Source organism: Amphiura filiformis, chromosome 9 (assembly GCF_039555335.1).
Source record: "Amphiura filiformis chromosome 9, Afil_fr2py, whole genome shotgun sequence".
In the NCBI taxonomy this organism is placed as follows: domain Eukaryota; kingdom Metazoa; phylum Echinodermata; class Ophiuroidea; order Amphilepidida; family Amphiuridae; genus Amphiura; species Amphiura filiformis.
Genome location: NC_092636.1, coordinates 31562218 through 31580757, shown reverse-complemented (window position 1 = coordinate 31580757; position 18540 = coordinate 31562218). Strand labels below are relative to the sequence as shown.

At 36.3% G+C, this 18540-nt stretch overlaps 2 protein-coding genes across 2 annotated transcripts in view; both read right to left on the bottom strand.

Moving 5' to 3' along the window:
• Window positions 1-515: 515 nt before the first annotated feature.
• On the bottom strand, window positions 516-16039 carry LOC140160045 (acetylcholine receptor subunit alpha-type unc-38-like). Its single transcript, XM_072183315.1, is given in 7 exon segments — window positions 516-1412; window positions 3575-3642; window positions 3645-3781; window positions 4094-4203; window positions 9075-9119; window positions 11809-11984; window positions 15819-16039. Coding segments are annotated over 7 exon segments (1422 nt in total). The 5' UTR covers window positions 15874-16039; the 3' UTR covers window positions 516-581.
• The window catches only part of LOC140160864 (xaa-Pro aminopeptidase 3-like), a 122977-nt gene continuing 107535 nt past the window's right edge, over window positions 3099-18540 (bottom strand). Inside the window, exon 5 of the transcript XR_011860023.1 lies at window positions 3099-3324. The gene's annotated coding sequence lies outside the window, so the exon portion shown is untranslated. The remainder of the gene's footprint in view (window positions 3325-18540) is intronic.

The following is an 18540-nucleotide window of genomic DNA, read 5'->3' as shown; positions in this document are numbered from 1 at the left end:
CTAGCCACCAAAAATTAACTAAGTTCAATTTGATACACTTTACATACACTAAAAAACAATCAAAGTCCAATTTAATACACTTTTGATACACTGTATGCAGCCAGAATTTGACTAAGTCCAATGTGATACACTTTTGATATACATCTAGCACCAAAAATGAACTAAGTTCATTTTGATACACTTTACATACACTAAAAAACTGCAAAATCCAATTTGATACACTTTTGATACACCACAAGCATAGCCAAAATTAACTAAGTTCAAATTCGATACACTTTTGATACATTTTTGATAAAGTTAGGTGGTATTTGATACAGTTTTGATACCCTATATTTTCAGTTGATACATTTTTAATACACCCTTTGTATATCAAAACTGTATCAAATTGCCGTTTGATACAGTTTTAATACAGTTTGATACACTTTTGATACACTTCTTGCTGTATAGAATTTCTGCTAGGGTTGTTATAGCAATAACAATGTAACTTACTTAAGATAACTTAACCCCGGGACTTAACCCCCTGAGCACTACCTGTCGATCTAACATTGCCTCTGATTGGTCAATTACATGATATTTTCACTTTAATCACCAATCAGAATGGAGCTTCGCAAATAATTCACCCAATTTTTTTTTGTGTGTGGTGAAATTATTCTAACAATGTTGCTGATTTGTCCAATTGATAATGAAAACTTGTTTTTGGCCAATCGGCAGGTAGTTCTCATGGAGAAGTTGCTTACCTCACCAGATTCGCGATGACTTTCCGCCCTCAATACTCCTGCTTTGCTGCTTAACTCTTCTAATTCCACTGTTTCATGACTGACTTGACTCTCCATCGGTTTTACTTCTGAATTTACTACACATTGTTCCGTGCACTCCTTTGCAACCGTTTCCTCGTGGACACCACGTGTATTAATCAACAATAACCTCGGCAACATTTCCAGCATCAGCCATCGAGCCCGAGAATTCTTGATCTTGTATCGACAAGAATACACGGTGAGAGTTATTACGGTGAAAAACATGGTCAAACCAACAATGATGAAATTTACAGATAAATACTCCGACATCAGTGGACGATTTTCACCAGATGTTTCTGGTAACTCATTTGTGACGACCAATTGAAAGACAGTCAGACCCAGAAGCAAGGACACAACAAAGGATATTTTTTCACCACAATCCAGCGGCAACCAGAAGGTAAAAAGAGATAGTATCGTTACTGCTGTTGATGGTACGCCGATGTTATATAGATAGTACTCAGGTCGTCTGGTCAGGTTAAGTGAAAAGTCGACGTACGAATAGTCGAAGGAAATGTTTAATGCTCCCGAAACAGGTCTAACATAATCTTGGATATCCAATGTGTTAGCCACTCGCCATGTTGCCGAGTTATGGTTATCTACCGAAGAGGGTCTTGTGCCCTAAGTATTGGAAAGGAATATAGGAATATATATGGTACATCAACACGCTCTGGGCCTAAGGATAACAAAAATGTAAAGATCGTACGCGCACAAACTTTAATATCGTAATAAACTTTACATTTCTGGGATCCGCAGGGCCAGACGAATAACTTGACATATTGGAATAAAAATAATTTTTGCCCCTTATATGATCCTGTTGGCATATTTTGGAGACCTTTTGAGGGTCACGCTCTCAAAATACTGCTTGGCAAACAACGGATTCGAGTTCAGCTCACCAGATTTTGCAGAAATAAGCTAGTTGCCAAACTTGCCGGTTGGAACGCGAGTTTTCCAAATAATAGAACTTGTCTATCTATAAAAAGCTTTACAATTTGACAATTCAAAAATATTGTACCGTACGGGCTATTCCTAATGAGCTCTCGTGCATGTAATCCCTCTAATTATTCATTTAAAAAAATCACTATCGTTACTTCTTTTCATCACAGTTAGATTTGTACTGAGGCCCTGCATGCTTGTATCGATTGGCTCCAAACAAAGGATTTGAAGTGGCGTCCTTCACCGTAATCATGGCGCAGTGCAGTCCATTCAATCAAATGTTGTCATGAACCTATTTGATCGTAGTGCATTTGTTATGTGTGTGAGATGAACTGTCCATGATGCAGTCATGTCTACAGTAGAATTCATCTCGACCTTTGCAGGACTTAACCCCATTAAAAGCTATTAAACCAAGATAACACTCATTGAAACAGCTCAACTGATTAAATCGGATCTTCTCTGGTTGTGCACAAGTGACTGTTTTCATGTGCGATATCGCAATAAAGCTGGTATTCATAGCTTCAGTTGGGTAACCGATTATAAAGGAAACGAAAGGAAACAATGTTATGTGTGGCTTTGTTCACGAAATCAGACAATGTCGTGCTTTTGTAAACCAGCATTCTTGAAAATGAGCAACATAATGATTTTTGACTTAACACGGTTTAGAAATAATTTCTTCATATTTTTGGTGTTATCTGTCGTTTACATGTCCTTCCTAAAACACAAAAGTACGACCCTCTCCAAACACCTAAATTAGCTAAAAATTTAGGACATGTTACAAAACTTTATTTTCTAGAACCTATTTAGAATAATTTAAATGTAGCTTTTACCGGTTTTTTTGTGGCATCCTTCAGAAGTGAGCGGTCCGATACCAATATTTTCGGTCAAATCTCCATTCAAATAACACGGGGAGTTGGCTAGCTATGCCTTGCCCTCACTCATATTTTACAAAAGTACGACCATTTCTGAACATCTAACCTAGCTGTAATTTTAGGTCATGTTAGAGAAATATATTTGCTAGAAGTTTTGGAGAATAAATAAAATATTGGCTGGTTATTTTTCACACAGTGATGTTAACTAGGCAAGTGTCCATTCTCCCAACATACATCATTTGTAGGGTCACGCGTCAATGGTGAGAGCACTGTGTATTGTGTATAGGAAAACGGACAGTAACTGCAGTATGCGCGGTAGATTGCAATCATGCTTTTGTTGAATGCATTTGAGTAGTCCGCCATATTTGCGGTATGATACGTCATGCACAACCTCTATTCAAAGTACTGCATTATTTTATTCCACAACAAACTTGAAGGACACAAGTTTTGCCTGAATGGTAAAGTGCTAAGATAACTACTCTGTAAATATTAATTCGAAATAGAGGTTATCCACTTCACTCATGTGTGACTTCTAACAAAAGACGCTGATTCCCGTAGTATTCCTTATTCAAAGGAATTCAATACACGACCTCGGAGTTACCTGCATGACTTTGGCGGGCTATTTTGAAACAGTCATGGTTACACATGCAGGTACTTCTTTTGAAAGTCCTAAACAAGGTATAGCAGTCGCTGATAGGATATGCAGCTTATAGAACACGGATAACCTCTATTGAAATCATTCAAGTTCTTTCATCATTATAAATAATTGTTTTTAAATAACTAGCTATTTCTTTATATGACCAATTTTTAATTTGTCAAATTATAGCACATTTTGACGAATTAATATTTACAGTGTACTCCCTTATTTTCCGAAAAAAACCCCCATTCAGTGGAGGTCAAAAAGAGCAATGTCTATTGAATTATTAAACAGTAAACATAATAGTCAATTATCAGATAAATAGAAATTATTATTACCTTAAGCATAAGTAAGTTGCTGGGTATATTTTGTGTCGTAAACCGAAATATACATGTTTGTTCATCAAAGGAAACATCTCCATGGTTTCGGTTACCAAACAAAGAGTCCTGAGGATCATTTGAGTTTCGTAGAATAATAAACCATCCGATGTGAGGATAATATTCTTGCTACCACCAGATAATGGGTACGAAGCAACGGCGTCGAGTCTGAAAAATTGAAATAAAATACAATCAAAAAAGGAAGGGGCGGCAAAGAAGTAGGGGCGGCAAAAAGAATAATTGTTAAAGAAAAAAGGGCGGAAAAAATTGTCAAAAATGTTTAACAAATTGGAAACAAATAAACAAATGGAATCACATTTTTTGTTTTTAGGTTGCTGGCGCGTATTATCCCTTTTTTGTTCTATTTCTTTGCTTTTCCGTTTTTCAAACAATCGGAAAAAATTTGGCCAATCTTTTCGGGCTGTTGAAGGGGGCGGCAAAATTCACCTTTTTTGCCACGTACGCCACTGGTTTACTTACGAGTTGCGTAAAAATATTTGTGGTATCCAAATATCATCGGCATCAATTGTAAAGAAACCAATACCACCGTTTTCTCCTGGGTCCCATGTCAAGCGAAAATCGGTCCACATCTGAGAGGAAATGTTGACACAAAGAACATGAACAAATTAATACGAAGATTTTTGAAATAATATCTAGTTTTTATGGTCGAAAAGGATCATCAGAATATGGATTGATCACTTCTTCCTGTTAGACGAATTCCTACCACAGAGGGCGCAGATTTGTCAATCAGTAGAGGATCATATACATAAGTATAGATATGATATAATTATATAATTACGTTTAGAAATATATAGATATGATATAATTATATTATACACTGTATATATTATATAATTCATGACGTTGGGTCCTCTTCTTCGAATTCAAATGGACTACTTGATGCGTCTTATATATGTGTTGAAGAGGACCCAACCCAATTCTACACCCTCTGTGGTCGGGATTTATTCAACCAGAAGAAGTGATGACAAGCATTTATACACTCACTCCTCTTTACACCATACATAAATTCTCCAAGCCACATTTCCCTAATAATAATATGAAATTAAAAAAAAGTAAAATTGAGTTTGGCAGACGGTGGGGCTCGAACTCACGCCGCCCCGCGCCGCTATCATGGATATGTTACTGTATGAGCCTAGCGCCTCAGACCGCTCGGCCACCTGTCTTGTTGGTATCCATCCTGAAACTTATTTGAACATATAATCGCAACTTCAACATACCACGTGACAAGCAAAGACAGAAAACGAACCATATTTTGGAATTTTATTTGTTTAAAAACATTATTGTGTATTAATAGCGCTCAATTGTTGATAACTGCGTGTTCTACATACAGAAATCCGACAATAAATGGGCAGCTGTACGTGCCCATGTACAGGGGCAAGACATACGTGCTATACTCCTATATACATGTGGGTCAGCGATATGGAGCCTACCATTTTTACACGATAGTGTATACACGATCTGGATTTTTGCAATTTATAGTAGAAGTCCACGTAGGTCCCCAAAGTTTCTTTCTGATATTAAAAGATTAGGTTCCCATAAAGACGAAACAGTAATCTTTAGTTGGACCTACGTAAAATTTACATACAATTTTCACCATCAATCCAGTGTTCATTTCCACTAAATTCAGAAAATATTTTGGCGTATATAAAATTGAAATAAAATTCTCTGCTTTCTAAACCACATGAACTGTAGCACCATTGGGTATCACGAATCGTCATATGATGATGTACAGTTAATATTCAAATATTTTTGTATACATATGATGCTTCAGTTTGTACACAAAAATATTTCATTGAAAACCCTCCCACTCGGCTATTTTAAAAAGGCTTCCTCAGCATGTGCAAGAAAATAGCATTAAAATTTTTCTTATTCTAGTAGCCTTTTAGAAATACTTGGTGAACCGCGTCCACTGCTGTAATACACTCCTATATCAAAGCAGCCAATCAGAAAATCGGTTAGAAAAGTACAGTGAGTGCATTGATTGTGTATATTGTGCACTCCATGTACTACTCGCAGCGCTTTCGCACGCGTTCGCGTCGCGTAGGATTGATTCATTTATCATTTTACTCCACTGTGGCGAACTGGAATACGAAGGCTGTGGTTTTCTATTGACGAAAGCCGGTTCTCCTCTCTGGAAATAATTCTAGTTTTAAAAGGACTAGCGGGATACCCGCGCTTCGCGCGGGTCCCCGCTAGATGAGTACGGTAAATGTGAGCGTTCACTGTGACAGGAAGAAATACTGAACAGGTAGAATCATTGAAAGGTGTATTTTATTTATTTATATAAATCTGTCTCTTTATTACATTTCCCTTTTACCTTCTTTTTTTATTTAATTCTGTTCTCATTATTTTAGCTTCTTTTTTTTCCTTACCGGTACATTTTCCTGATTAGTTTATTTATTTATTTATTTATTTATTATTTATATCACAATATTTCAACAGGGTAACCTGCTCAATAAAAATTGATTTTCAGCAGGGCCCTGCTAACGTATAAAACACAGTTTTACATGTTAAAAGAAAATAAATATTTACATAAACATATAATCCATCCATAAAACCATGATTAAGAGACACGTTGACGTAAAAGACATAAAAGATATGTATATACATTATTGAATATTTGATAAAAAAACATTAGAAACTTCATAAGAATTGCATAAGAATATAAATATTGACATAAACATATAATCGAACCATAAAAACCATAATATTAAGAGACATGCTGATGTAAAAGACATAAAAGATATATATATATACATAAATAGGATAATTGATAAAAAAAAAACCCATTAGAAAATATATAAGAAATATACATTAATATGTTAAAAACACCTATTGCAATTGTAAACATAATTTAAGAATGCAGAGCAAGATGATGACTCGTAAATGGCAAGATTCATTAACATAATTTCAGATCTTTTTTAAAAGCTGTTTTAAAAGACGAGAATGATTTTGCATCTCGGATATCCTTTGAAATAAGATTCCATGTGATACATCCTTGATATTGAAACGTACTTTTACCATAATAAGTATTAAAACTAGGCTTGTAAAGATTTCCAGCTTTGCTTGTTCGTGTATGTACAGCATGGATAGAACTAACTTCATGAAATAAATCATTAAGGTAAACAGGTGCCATATTATTCAAAACTTTGTACATCATACACCCATTATTATTATATATAAAATTCGACTACGAATATCCATGATAGAAGCCTAAAGTCATTAACATATCTTTGATGTGTGTACGGAATGGCATACATAAAATAATTCTCATGGCAGTATTCTAGAGTTTTTGAAGCCTATTTATATTAGTTTCCGTACAACTACTCCAGACAACCATTCCATAATCAAAGTGAGGAAGTACCAATGTGTTATAAATCGTGATAAGGGAACTCTTGGGTACAAATGGCTTAATTCTCCTCATGATACCAATACCATTACATACCTTATTACCTTTCGGCAAACGTTGTTAACATGATCATTCCATTTTAAGTTTGAATCAATAGAAACACCAAGATACTTAAACGAATTTACATTTTCAAGCACAATATCATTCATAGTTACATTAAAATTACTAATTTGTCTCGTTTTAAATGGCGTACCCAGCAACATTACCTTTGTTTTGTTTACATTTGCTTTCATATGGTTATCATCAAGCCAATTATTTAATGACATAAGGTCATCGTTTAGGAGATTTTCAATAGTAGTGACATCTTTATGACAAACGTAGATTAAGGTATCATCAGCATACATGTCAATAATTGAGTTATTTAAATAATTTGGCATGTCATTTATAAAAATCAGAAAAGTAAGGATCAAGAATAGATCCTTGTGGAACTCCGGATCTAATTAAATTTGGATTTGAAATTTTGCCATTAACCAATACATGCTGTGTTCGATTTTCAAGATAAGATTTGAACCAGCTACCTTCAACTCCTGAAATACCAAGTGACTGTAATTTGTGCACAAGAAATTCATGATTAACCATGTCAAATGCTTTACTGAGATCAACAAAAACAGCACCAACATAATTTCCATTATCTATTTCCATGTTCCATTTATCAATTGTTTTAATAAGAGCTGCGCATGTAGAGTGGTGTTTTCTGAAACCAGATTGAGCAGTATACAAAATATTATGATCAGTAACATATTTATACAGTTGCTTATGAACGAGCTTTTCCAAAATCTTTGAACAAACCGGAAGAATGGAGATGGGCCTATAATTTGAAAAATCATCTTTATCACCACTCTTGAAAATTGGGGAAACCTTGAGGAACTTTACCTTGTTTAATACATAAGTTTAAAATATTACACAACACAGGAGCAATTTCATTCGTGGCATACTTCAATAACTTGGTACATATAGCATCTATACCACTAGCCTTATTCTGTGAAATATCATTTAATTCATTAATAACTTGATAAACACTTATTTCACTGAATGTAAACTTACTATCAACATTGATTTTCTTATCAGTTGACTCCATACATTTATCATTAGTTTCTTTCCTTCTTTGTTTCGTTCCCTTTCATTTAGTTACTTTAACCCGTTGGCCTATTACTCGTACCTCTTTTGTCATTTTTCTTCATAGTACCGCTTCATTTTGTTTTTACAACACACATCTTTTTCCGTATTTATTACGTCCTCTCATAACGTGTATGCGAGAGTGTTCATCCGTTATCATAATCCCGTGACCCGTCCATGTACCTTTTTGTCCTTAATTTTTTTTTTCTTTCCTTCTTTCTGTATTATCATGTCCACTGCTTTCTGGCTCGCAAGTCGCGTGGCTCTGCGCCGTTTACGCGCGCATTGGCGTAGTTCGCATTACGCACGCGGCGCTGACGCGCTACCTGCCAGCTGCAGTTTTTCATAACAAAAACCCCGTTTTTACCCATATTTTCACTGTTTTTGCAGACCGATTTCAACCAAATAAAGTCCAGTCCATTTCCCGTATATTCCTCGATCTCCCGTATGAATTTGGCGACATTTGGATCGAAACTGACGGAGCCGTTTACATATGCCACACACACACACCCCCCCACACATACAACATTCCCCTATTTATAGTAAGATAAATGCCGGCGAAATAGCGGAGAAAATTTAGCCGGCATTCGCGGCCAAATACCGGAGCAGGGATGCAAGTTTTCCTGCTTTTGCAGGAATTTCTGCTTTCATGAAGTCCAAATTCCCGCACTTTTCTTTATTTTCAGCCCGTTTTGGAGGCTTTTGGCCCAGATAAGGCCAGATTCACACACTTTTCAGGCTATTCCCTTCAGGTCAGCTTGCATCCATGCGGAGGACGGCATTTTCTATTAGTAATTTTTAATCCCCAAACCGGATAAAAGCCGGCTTTTTACTCCAATAGAAAAACGCTGATAGTGTTTACCTTATTTTTTCCCATAGAAATACATTTTTTATTAACATAGCATAATACATTACCATTGATAAAATTGAAGCCGTCGTCAACACTTGACCCTTTTCTTCCTAGAAAGTGACAAATATATTTCGTTAGCTTTGTTATTGACGAATAATGTGCTTACTATACTATCGAGCGCTTTTGAAAACATGAAATTATACCAAAGTCCGGTACTTTACCAACTGAGCTAATGGGGTTGAGACACACATTTTCAGGTTTACTTGTTCGTATATAAATATGTGTATCGTTGATTTGCTCAAACCCCTTTACACTTTTGGATATGTTTGCATGTTTTAAAAGAGCTCGATAGTAAGCACATATGCTAACTATCGAGGTTTTACGGTAGGCCAATTACTTGTGCATGTTTTGAAAGTATCGATGATCTCGGATCTTATGATCCAATAAGTCTTTGACTATGCTCCATTAGAAATATCTAAACAAAATAAGTGTACAGGCTGGGTCAAAAAGAAGTAAACTCATGTTTGAGGGGCTGCAACTCGAGATCTGCACCGGGGGGGGCACTCACATTTCCCAGCTATACGGGTATGTGCCGCGGCGACGACCCCCTTTTTCAGAGCCACTGGCCGTTCCTTAGACCCTCTGAATTCATTGTTTGCCCGCTCTGAAGCCCCAAAATTTTTCTAGCCGTTCCATAGACCCTCAGATCATCGATTTCCGCTCTCATCGGCATCTTGAGAGACGTGTTTTCTGTCCTACTATTTCAAGCCCTACTATTTTCAGATTTTGGCGGCCGATCAGTTCCCAAGACCCCCCTTTTGGCCAGTCAATCAGTTCCCAAGACCCCCGTTTTGACCGGCCAATCAGTTCCCTAGACCCTCCTTTTTGGCTGGCCGATCAGTTCCTTAGACCTCAAGTTCGAAACTGGCGGTGGCACACCCTACCAAAAAAAATTCGAGTGCCCCCCGGGGATCTGCAAAGAATCTGCTAAAAATAAAAATACCACTGGAAAGAGCAAATTCTATACGTTTAAAAAAAAAGAATTGTTGAAATTGCTCACAGCAAACTAAAGTTATACTCATTTGAATACAATCACCCATTTTTGTAGTTTCACCACAGAGGAGTATCACACGGCTGATTTTCATCCATTTCAATCTCGACGAATCAACAAAGTGCTAACAGGATTTATTGTTGAAAAGACAACCTTTGCTTTTAATTAATATTCAACAAAGTCCATTACGGTACTATAGTTTGTAGGGATACCAATTCAAGTCTTTACGAACGATCCAGCAGAAGCTTGATTGGGGAATGTTGGGTAAAGGATTGAGCTGATCTTTGGTCTTGCTGTAACGCATGTCTAACTCTACCAATGGTCACTTGTGATCTAGCAGTTCGTGGTCTGCCTGAAGCTTCTGGCTGTCTGTTCCTTAGTGTCCCATGCACATTGAGCTTGTTCACATTTTTATATACTGCTACCTTACATGAAACCCGGTTACCTGTAGGAAACTGGAGACGAAAAAGACGCTGAACTTCAGTGGGACTCTTAGTTTCATGATACTTCGTCGACAGAAACGTGCGCTCCCGTGCGGTAAATTGTGGTGCCATGTTGTCATTTGGCCCGTTGTATTGTATTGTATTGTAGTGCAATGAGGTAAAATTCATATTGAAAAGAGCCCTTTAACATGTAGGAATTATTGATCGAAACCACACCTGCCACAGAACTTTATTTGCATTTGAATATCGCGCCTTACCAATCAATATAACAGGTATGCCCCTACTTTTTCGGGCTTCAGCGGAAGATGCACGGATCAATTATTGCTTATTTTTCTACTACAGGGTGAGTCAAAAAAGTGCAATAGAGCAAAGAATCGATATTTATGCAAGAACCAAGTCAAACTTTCCCATTATTGAAATATTTTATAAATGCCACACTTAAACGTCAGCTTCTGTGAAAATATGAAGTGAATCGCGACTACCGTTTAATTTGCTGCGATACCCAATTTCGTTATTTGTCCACGAGATACCATGTATTTTGAATGAGAGCACACAATGCGCGGTAAAGGCATTAGCTCTGAAACTGACATCAACTTAAAAAAGGTTTGTTTGAACAGAAAAAATTAAATTAAAATAACGCAACAAACTTTCTAACATTACTTTAAGTCCTTGATACCTCACTCGACTCCAACTTCAGTTTTTTAATCCCAATATGTCCAACTTACTGGATATTTTGTAATTCACTCCACTTCAATTTGCGCGCATTTTATTTTGACATTTGAAAAAACCCGCCTACAAATGTGTATGTTTTTGATTGAGAATAAACATCTTTAAAGTAAAGGTAAAATGAAAATAACAACAAATAATGTTTCTTTTCCTTAAAAAAGACCAAGGACAAGAACACTTTGGGTGCTCCGTTTAATGTCAATGCCAATGGGGTTAAGAAAATGTCAGTTGTTCAAAATCTACCTTACACAGAGTGCGCTGACATTCAAATTTTAGATGTCTCTTGGACAAACATTAAAATTGGGTATCGCTATAAAATGTGTCATAAAAACAAAACGGTAAATGCGAATTCCTTTATTTCTTCACACAAGGTTGCTGATGAATATATCATATATAAAATGTTTTCAAACCTAAAAGGTTCAACTCGGTTCTTTAATAAAAATGGATTCTTTTCTCTATTGCACTTTTTTTGACTCACCCTGTATTAGGATTTTTAGGGGGGCGCCCCTGCTTCCGCTGCCTATGTCTGTTCTCCTATTTAAAAATATCCAAACAAATTAATGCTGCGGCATTTCGTACCAGGTCAATAACGGCCCATACATTCAATGACAAATTAACTTGGACAGCTTGGTTTGGTGTTCGACTTGGTCGTTGTCTCCTGTCATATTGAGAGTCTAGTAGTTTAGTCAGTAGTTGGTTCTCTATCCGGGAAAGATCTTCGTTGTCGCTAGTAATATTTATATCTTGTTGACCAACTGAAAATAAATGAAGCGATAGTTCATAGCTCTATAAATTTAAAACCAAAATTAAGTTCCCGTATCTATTATTTTGGGTTTATATCTTCAAAACACATTAGGTATTTTCAAGCATGAGTGCATGAGCTTACATTGAATAATTACGACCATTCCAAAAGTTTAAAAAACGGTGTCTTTTGATGGAAGATGATCAAAGAGTATGACTTTCAATGCCTGATGCTCTATTTGTGATGCGATCAAGCAAAATCAGTCGGAACTCGGCAATAATAAATTTTCAGTTTCTAAGGATAGTATAAAAGATTTACAAAGCTGGATATTGCAGAAAACCCCATTGAAATTAAACAACCAGTTCCAAAGATATGAGCAATTAAAGAGTTTCCAAAACAAGAGGAAACAAAAGGAAATACTTCCTTTGTTTGGCTATATCTCAAAATCAATATTTCCGAGTTCCGACTGATTTTGCTTGATCGCATCACATTTGTGCGTATGAAGATAATGTTATCTTGATCAGTGATCTTGAGGATCAACATGAAGGCGCATACATTGGCCAGCGAACTCCCCAGATCGGAACCCCATATAGTATATCTGCGGTCACCTGAAGCAGATTGTAGATCTTTTTTTTTAATTCCATGTACTTGGGACTGGTGGGGGGAAAAGGCACACTACAAAGATATAAGCCACGAAAAATCTCCTGTGAAAAGCATGAAAATGCCCGATAAAGAACCTAGCCAAAACAAAGCCAGGAGACTTCCCGAAAACTTACATCTCTGGTACAAAGATAATAACCACCAGCCCCCTGCTCATACAATCAAATCACACATCATGGAAGTTATTTAAAAATAAAATACATGGAGATGATCTGTGTCCAGTAGAAAGAGAATACACAAGGCAAGAAGCATGGGCAGCCAAATCGGAGCTGGGAAATGACAGACACAGATCAGCCCAATAGTTGCATTGACATAATAAACAACCAAAATATGAAGGATTCATTATTCATAAGAATTGTGTACAATTTTAAAATTGTACACAGTAGTTGTAAATCTGTATTCCACTATTTGCAACTTTTGAAATGGGCCTTCCATCATTCAATATGAGCTCACTCATGCATGAAAGCACTTTTTGGGTTCCAATTAAGCGCACGATGATGTGTGCCAAAACTCAAGGGGTTTAATCCTGTAGAAATAATGACAGAAATAATATCTTGTTATCTTCCAATTAGTCCATTATTGTCATATTGTTAAAGCCATATTATAACATTTGCTATTAAAGGAGGACGCCCTCAATATTTTTCAAAATTGTGTTTTTACACGATTATATTGTACATGTACTTCATTAAACCAACATACCCTGCAAATATCAATACCCTAGGTGCCGTAATTTTGTCAAAATCCGAGATTTTGAATAAAACGCAGGAACTGTCGTTTTATTATTACGATGGTAATATTAGTCGAACGCATACGCGATGCTCATAACACAGTACGTACATGGCGTGCGGGACGGTGATCTACACAACAAAGGATCGTACCATACGACCGAAGGAGTGATACGTATTGGCGACATCGGCGCTGGTAGTAACTTCCAATTTTCTTTGTTTTGCCTTAGTTGTTCAGTTTATGGCAAAGAAATACTAATCTATTTTGTATGAAAATGTTATAATATGGCTTTAAGTGCCAAATACCGGACGTGTTAGTTCATTATGGTCAGAAAAAAATTTATTTTATGACATTGGCTAAATAAGCTATATTTTTGCTCAAAGTTTACAGTGATTAATGTCAGTTCTTGCAGTCATTTTGATTGGTTCAAAAGCTATTTAAGTGACAGAGCTCAATATGTGTATTATAATTGTTGTAAATCAAGTGTTAAGAGCATATCTTGCGGAGTACCTCAAGGCTCAATATTAGGGCCACTCCTTTTCTTACTATATGTTAACGATATCATCAACACTTCTTCTATCTTAAATTTTGTCTTGTTTGCGGACGATACAACACTTTTATTCGCACATGAGGACCTGGCTAGCAAAATTCAAATTGTAAACAATGAATTAATGAAAGTTACAAATTGGTTTAAAGCCAACAAGCTCTCCGTAAACGCGGTTAAAACAAATTACATGATCATGGGCACTCCACAGAAGACCTTTAAATTCAAAACCAATATTAACGTGATTCTAAACGGAATTTGTTTGTCTAGAGTAAACAAGACTAAATTTCTAGGGATAATTATTGACGAAAACCTATCTTTTAAACACCATGTTGAAGCTATTTCGAATACCATTTCCTGTACCATCGGTGTTCTAAATAAGCTTAAATATTTTGTGTCCAAAAGTAATCTTTTATGTATTTATAACTCTTTAATACAACCCTATATTTCTTACGGTATTTTGGCTTGGGGTAACTCTCATAATATTTATCTAGACAAAGTATTTAAACTTCAAAAAAGAGCAGTAAGAAATATAACATTGTCTCACTACAGATCTCATTCCAGTCCTCTTTTTACAGATCTCAAGCTCTTTAAAATACAGGACATGTACAAATTTTATCTATATGTATTTATGTGTAAGTATTCCATGGGAATGCTTCCATCTATATTCAGTAGCTATTTCAATCTAATGCAAAACATTCATAATTACAGCACTAGATATATCAATAATTACTAACTGGTTAGAAATAAAACCACTTTTTCATCCAAAGGTGTCAGAACCACTGGCCCTATTCATTGGAATAAACTTTCTTCTGATGCCAAAACTCTTAAATCTCTTAATATGTTCAAATCACACTTTAGAAATGCTATTATCATGTCTTACTAGATTTAATGGCCGTTGAAGTTTAAAGTGGTCACATTTTGCACTTTCATCGAATCTCACAGGAGAATGCGACAGTTTTCGTTTTTGTAACTTATATTACGTGAACATCGGGTAAATCCACAGCCCCTTGAGAAGTTTGAGCTAAATTCATTAATAACTTGATATTTAAATCGGGGGAAAGAACTTGAAAAAACCCACATTTTATCAGCTAAAACGGAGCCATTTGACCACTAGGTTTTTGTGAAATCAGTGCTTCCGTGGTGTTTCCATAAGATGCGCCGCGCATGCAGATAAGCGTCGCGTATGCGTCGCGTATTTGTGCGTTAACAAATTGCGCGATACGCAACGCGATGAGTTGTTGCGCGCGTGTACCTTGCTGGTACAACAAAGATTTTCTTTCCTTTTCAATTTCAAACACGAGTGGAATAGTGAAATAAAATCGTTAAAATATTGCAGTTGGAGTTTACAAATCTGGATTTTCATTCCTTGTATTTATAAAAAACATAACAAGGTACAAACATATCATAAAAACTCAATTTTGAGAAAGAAACAATGGCTAGAGTACACAGCCGCGTTAATAGTCAGGGAAAGTACTTAGTATTTTTCGCGGGTCCATGCTTTTTATTTTCATGTTTATAATATTGCATTTTCAGTTGATTGGTTGATTATAATCAGTGATATCACTCTTTATTAGGCTTAAGGTATTATCTTTTTTCTCGTGTTTGTTGCAGAATTAATTTATAATGTAATGTAAGGTAATGTAACGTAACGTAACGTAGCGTAAGTAAGGGGGTCGTTCACTGCTGGCCTTTTGGCCTTTCGAACGGCTCCTCCATGTCATGATAAAAAATAACTTGTACTATTTTTGTCTCATTCTTCAATAATATAATATAATTTAACCAATGTACTGACTTACATGTATAATGTTTATGTTTGTAATATGACATGGAAATAAATTTGATTTGATTTGATTTGACCCCAATCTTGCTTAATAATACTGCTTATGCATGAAACCAACTGAAAAGTTTACTTACGTCCACTCGGTGCAAGACTAACCAGCACTAGTATATAATACAATATTGGTAGCATTTTGGGTTATACAATCCCTATTCTGCTCAACACTGCTGTGCAGTCAGTGGTCAGTAACTAACAGTTTACCTATATAATCTGTTCATGTTCAAAGGTTATCAGTACATGACGTTTGTCGAGTCACTAAGAGTAAGTATTAACATCACGAATGTAATGTAGCTATAACTGTGCTCATGATATTGATAATATTGTCCAACTAATTTTGATAGACACATTACATGAATGATAAAAACTTCGCGTAGGGCGTTTGTACAATTACGGTCTTTCAGCACGCACATAATGTATCCACAGGATTTTTGTTATTTTGCCTACCTACATATGTAATGGACATTTTACACTAATGCCTTAAGAATAATTATCTAAAAACCTTAAGCGACTAATGGATGCCATTAATGAGTGGATTTATCAGCCAAAGATAATGGATTTTGCAGATGTGTCCTCATCTGCTCATTACACAATCGGAAGTGTAATTAAGAACAGTTTATGACGATTGGATAAAGCATATTAATGCAGATTTCAAAGAGCTATTATATAAACACAACAAGATTCCTATTGTATTCGCCTGAACAGGTACACCGTCGCTATTACCTGACTGGTACACACATGTAGCACCTACACAGTACCAATGTTACTACTGCACCGGTACTACACTGATACTCCCTGGCCCTGTATGGTACTACACAGTACCAGCTAAGTACCAAGAATGTTTTTGGTGGTGGGCCTCAATGTGAGGTAGAAACATCATCGGACCAACTCACCTTCAAGAAAAACTATATAAATTTCAGGATCAGCGGCTGGTGTGTTATTTTAGTGGTGGTGGGGCTAATTTGGCGCGTCGTAGGGGGTGTCTGAGGAGGATGTACCCCCCTGAAATGTGGGGGAATTGTCAAAAACTTACAGTAAAATGGTGCGCTGTGGTGCATAGTTTTACAGGTTATTTTCATTGTATTTGTTGAATGCTCAGTTAGCAGTCAAAGTGTACTAAATGTATAATGTCCAATGCTGCCCTTGAATTAAGTTATTGATACTGATACTCCCTGGCCCTGTATGGTACTGCACAGTACCAGCTAAGTACCAAGAATGTTTTTGGTGGTGGGCCTCAATGTGAGGTAGAAACATCATCGGACCAACTCACCTTCAAGAAAAACTATATAAATTTCAGGATCAGCGGCTGGTGTGTTATTCTAGTGGTGGTGGGGCTAATTTGGCGCGTCGTAGGGGATGTCTGAGGAGGATGTACCCCCCTGAAATGTGGGGGAATTGTCAAAAAATTACATTGTATTTGTTGAATGCTCAGTTAGCAGTCAAAGTGTACTAAATGTATATGTCCAATGCTGCCCTTGAATTAAGTTATTGATACTGATACTCCCTGGCCCTGTATGGTACTGCACAGTACCAGCTAAGTACCAAGAATGTCTTTGGTGGTGGGCCTCAATGTCAGGTAGAAACATCATCGGACCAACTCACCTTCAAGAAAAACTATATAAATTTCAGGATCAGCGGCTGGTGTGTTATTTTAGTGGTGGTGGGGCTACTTTGGCGCGTCGTAGGGGGTGTCTGAGGAGGATGTACCCCCCTGAAATGTGGGGGAATTGTCAAAAAATTACAGTAAAATGGCGCGCTGTGGTGCATAGTTTTACAGGTTATTTTCATTGTATTTGTTGAATGCTCAGTTAGCAGTCAAAGTGTACTAAATGTATAATTATGTCCAATGCTACCCTTGAATTAAGTTGTCGTTGGTGTCAATATTTTTCATTCATATGCTTATTGCTGAAATTTAAAAAAGAATACCCTTAAAAGGGAAAGGAACCCCCATATCTGAAAACCTCTGTTGAAAAATGCTTTAGATGTATTGGTTATCAGGATTTGTTACTGCATGTAAGCTTTTGTAGAAAGACACTTGAGTCAGCTTAGTTTTAGTGTAATTATTTTAGTTAATAAGCTGGCGAGGATAAACCTGATGTTTTTTATCATTAGCTGATAAATCCACTTCCATTAGTTACTATGAGAAAACATTAAGTAGATTCAGCGGTGGGTAAAAGGTATTGTAATCATATTCTCAAGGCAAGTCGAGAAGTACAAGTACTAACGTCTGTCATGAACTCGAATAGTGCATTTGTAGGTAAGCTGAATACTACCATATAAAATACCATGTTTGCGTGTATGAATAACAGCTTCTAAGACCATAGTTGTGCAACCACAATATTCTAAGAATCTCCATGTAATTTATTTGGCTATATCAATAGGCCATCAACTATAACATTATTAGCATAAAAGCTATACAACATTCTTGATGATACTCTTTTCACTTTCAGTGACACATATTGGATGGATAACGGCTGTCTAAAATGACACAAACATTGTTTTATATGCTTTTGTTTGTAACTTGTACACCGAGGGGACGTTGCAAGAACTTCTTAAGTTTGTTGTTGTTGGTGTTGTTGTTTTGTTGTTCCTTTTTAAAACAAAACACATAACTCATGTTACTTAAAATACCAGAGTATTATTGTAAATTAAATTGACAAAGATTGATGCAAGTATATAAAATTTTGAGCATATTTAAAAGTTGCAAATTAAAGGCGTGATCATGACATAGCCCGAAATGACCGCTAAGTAATATCGATTACACCATGCCCGCGTACTAAAGCATTGTAACAATTAATGCGT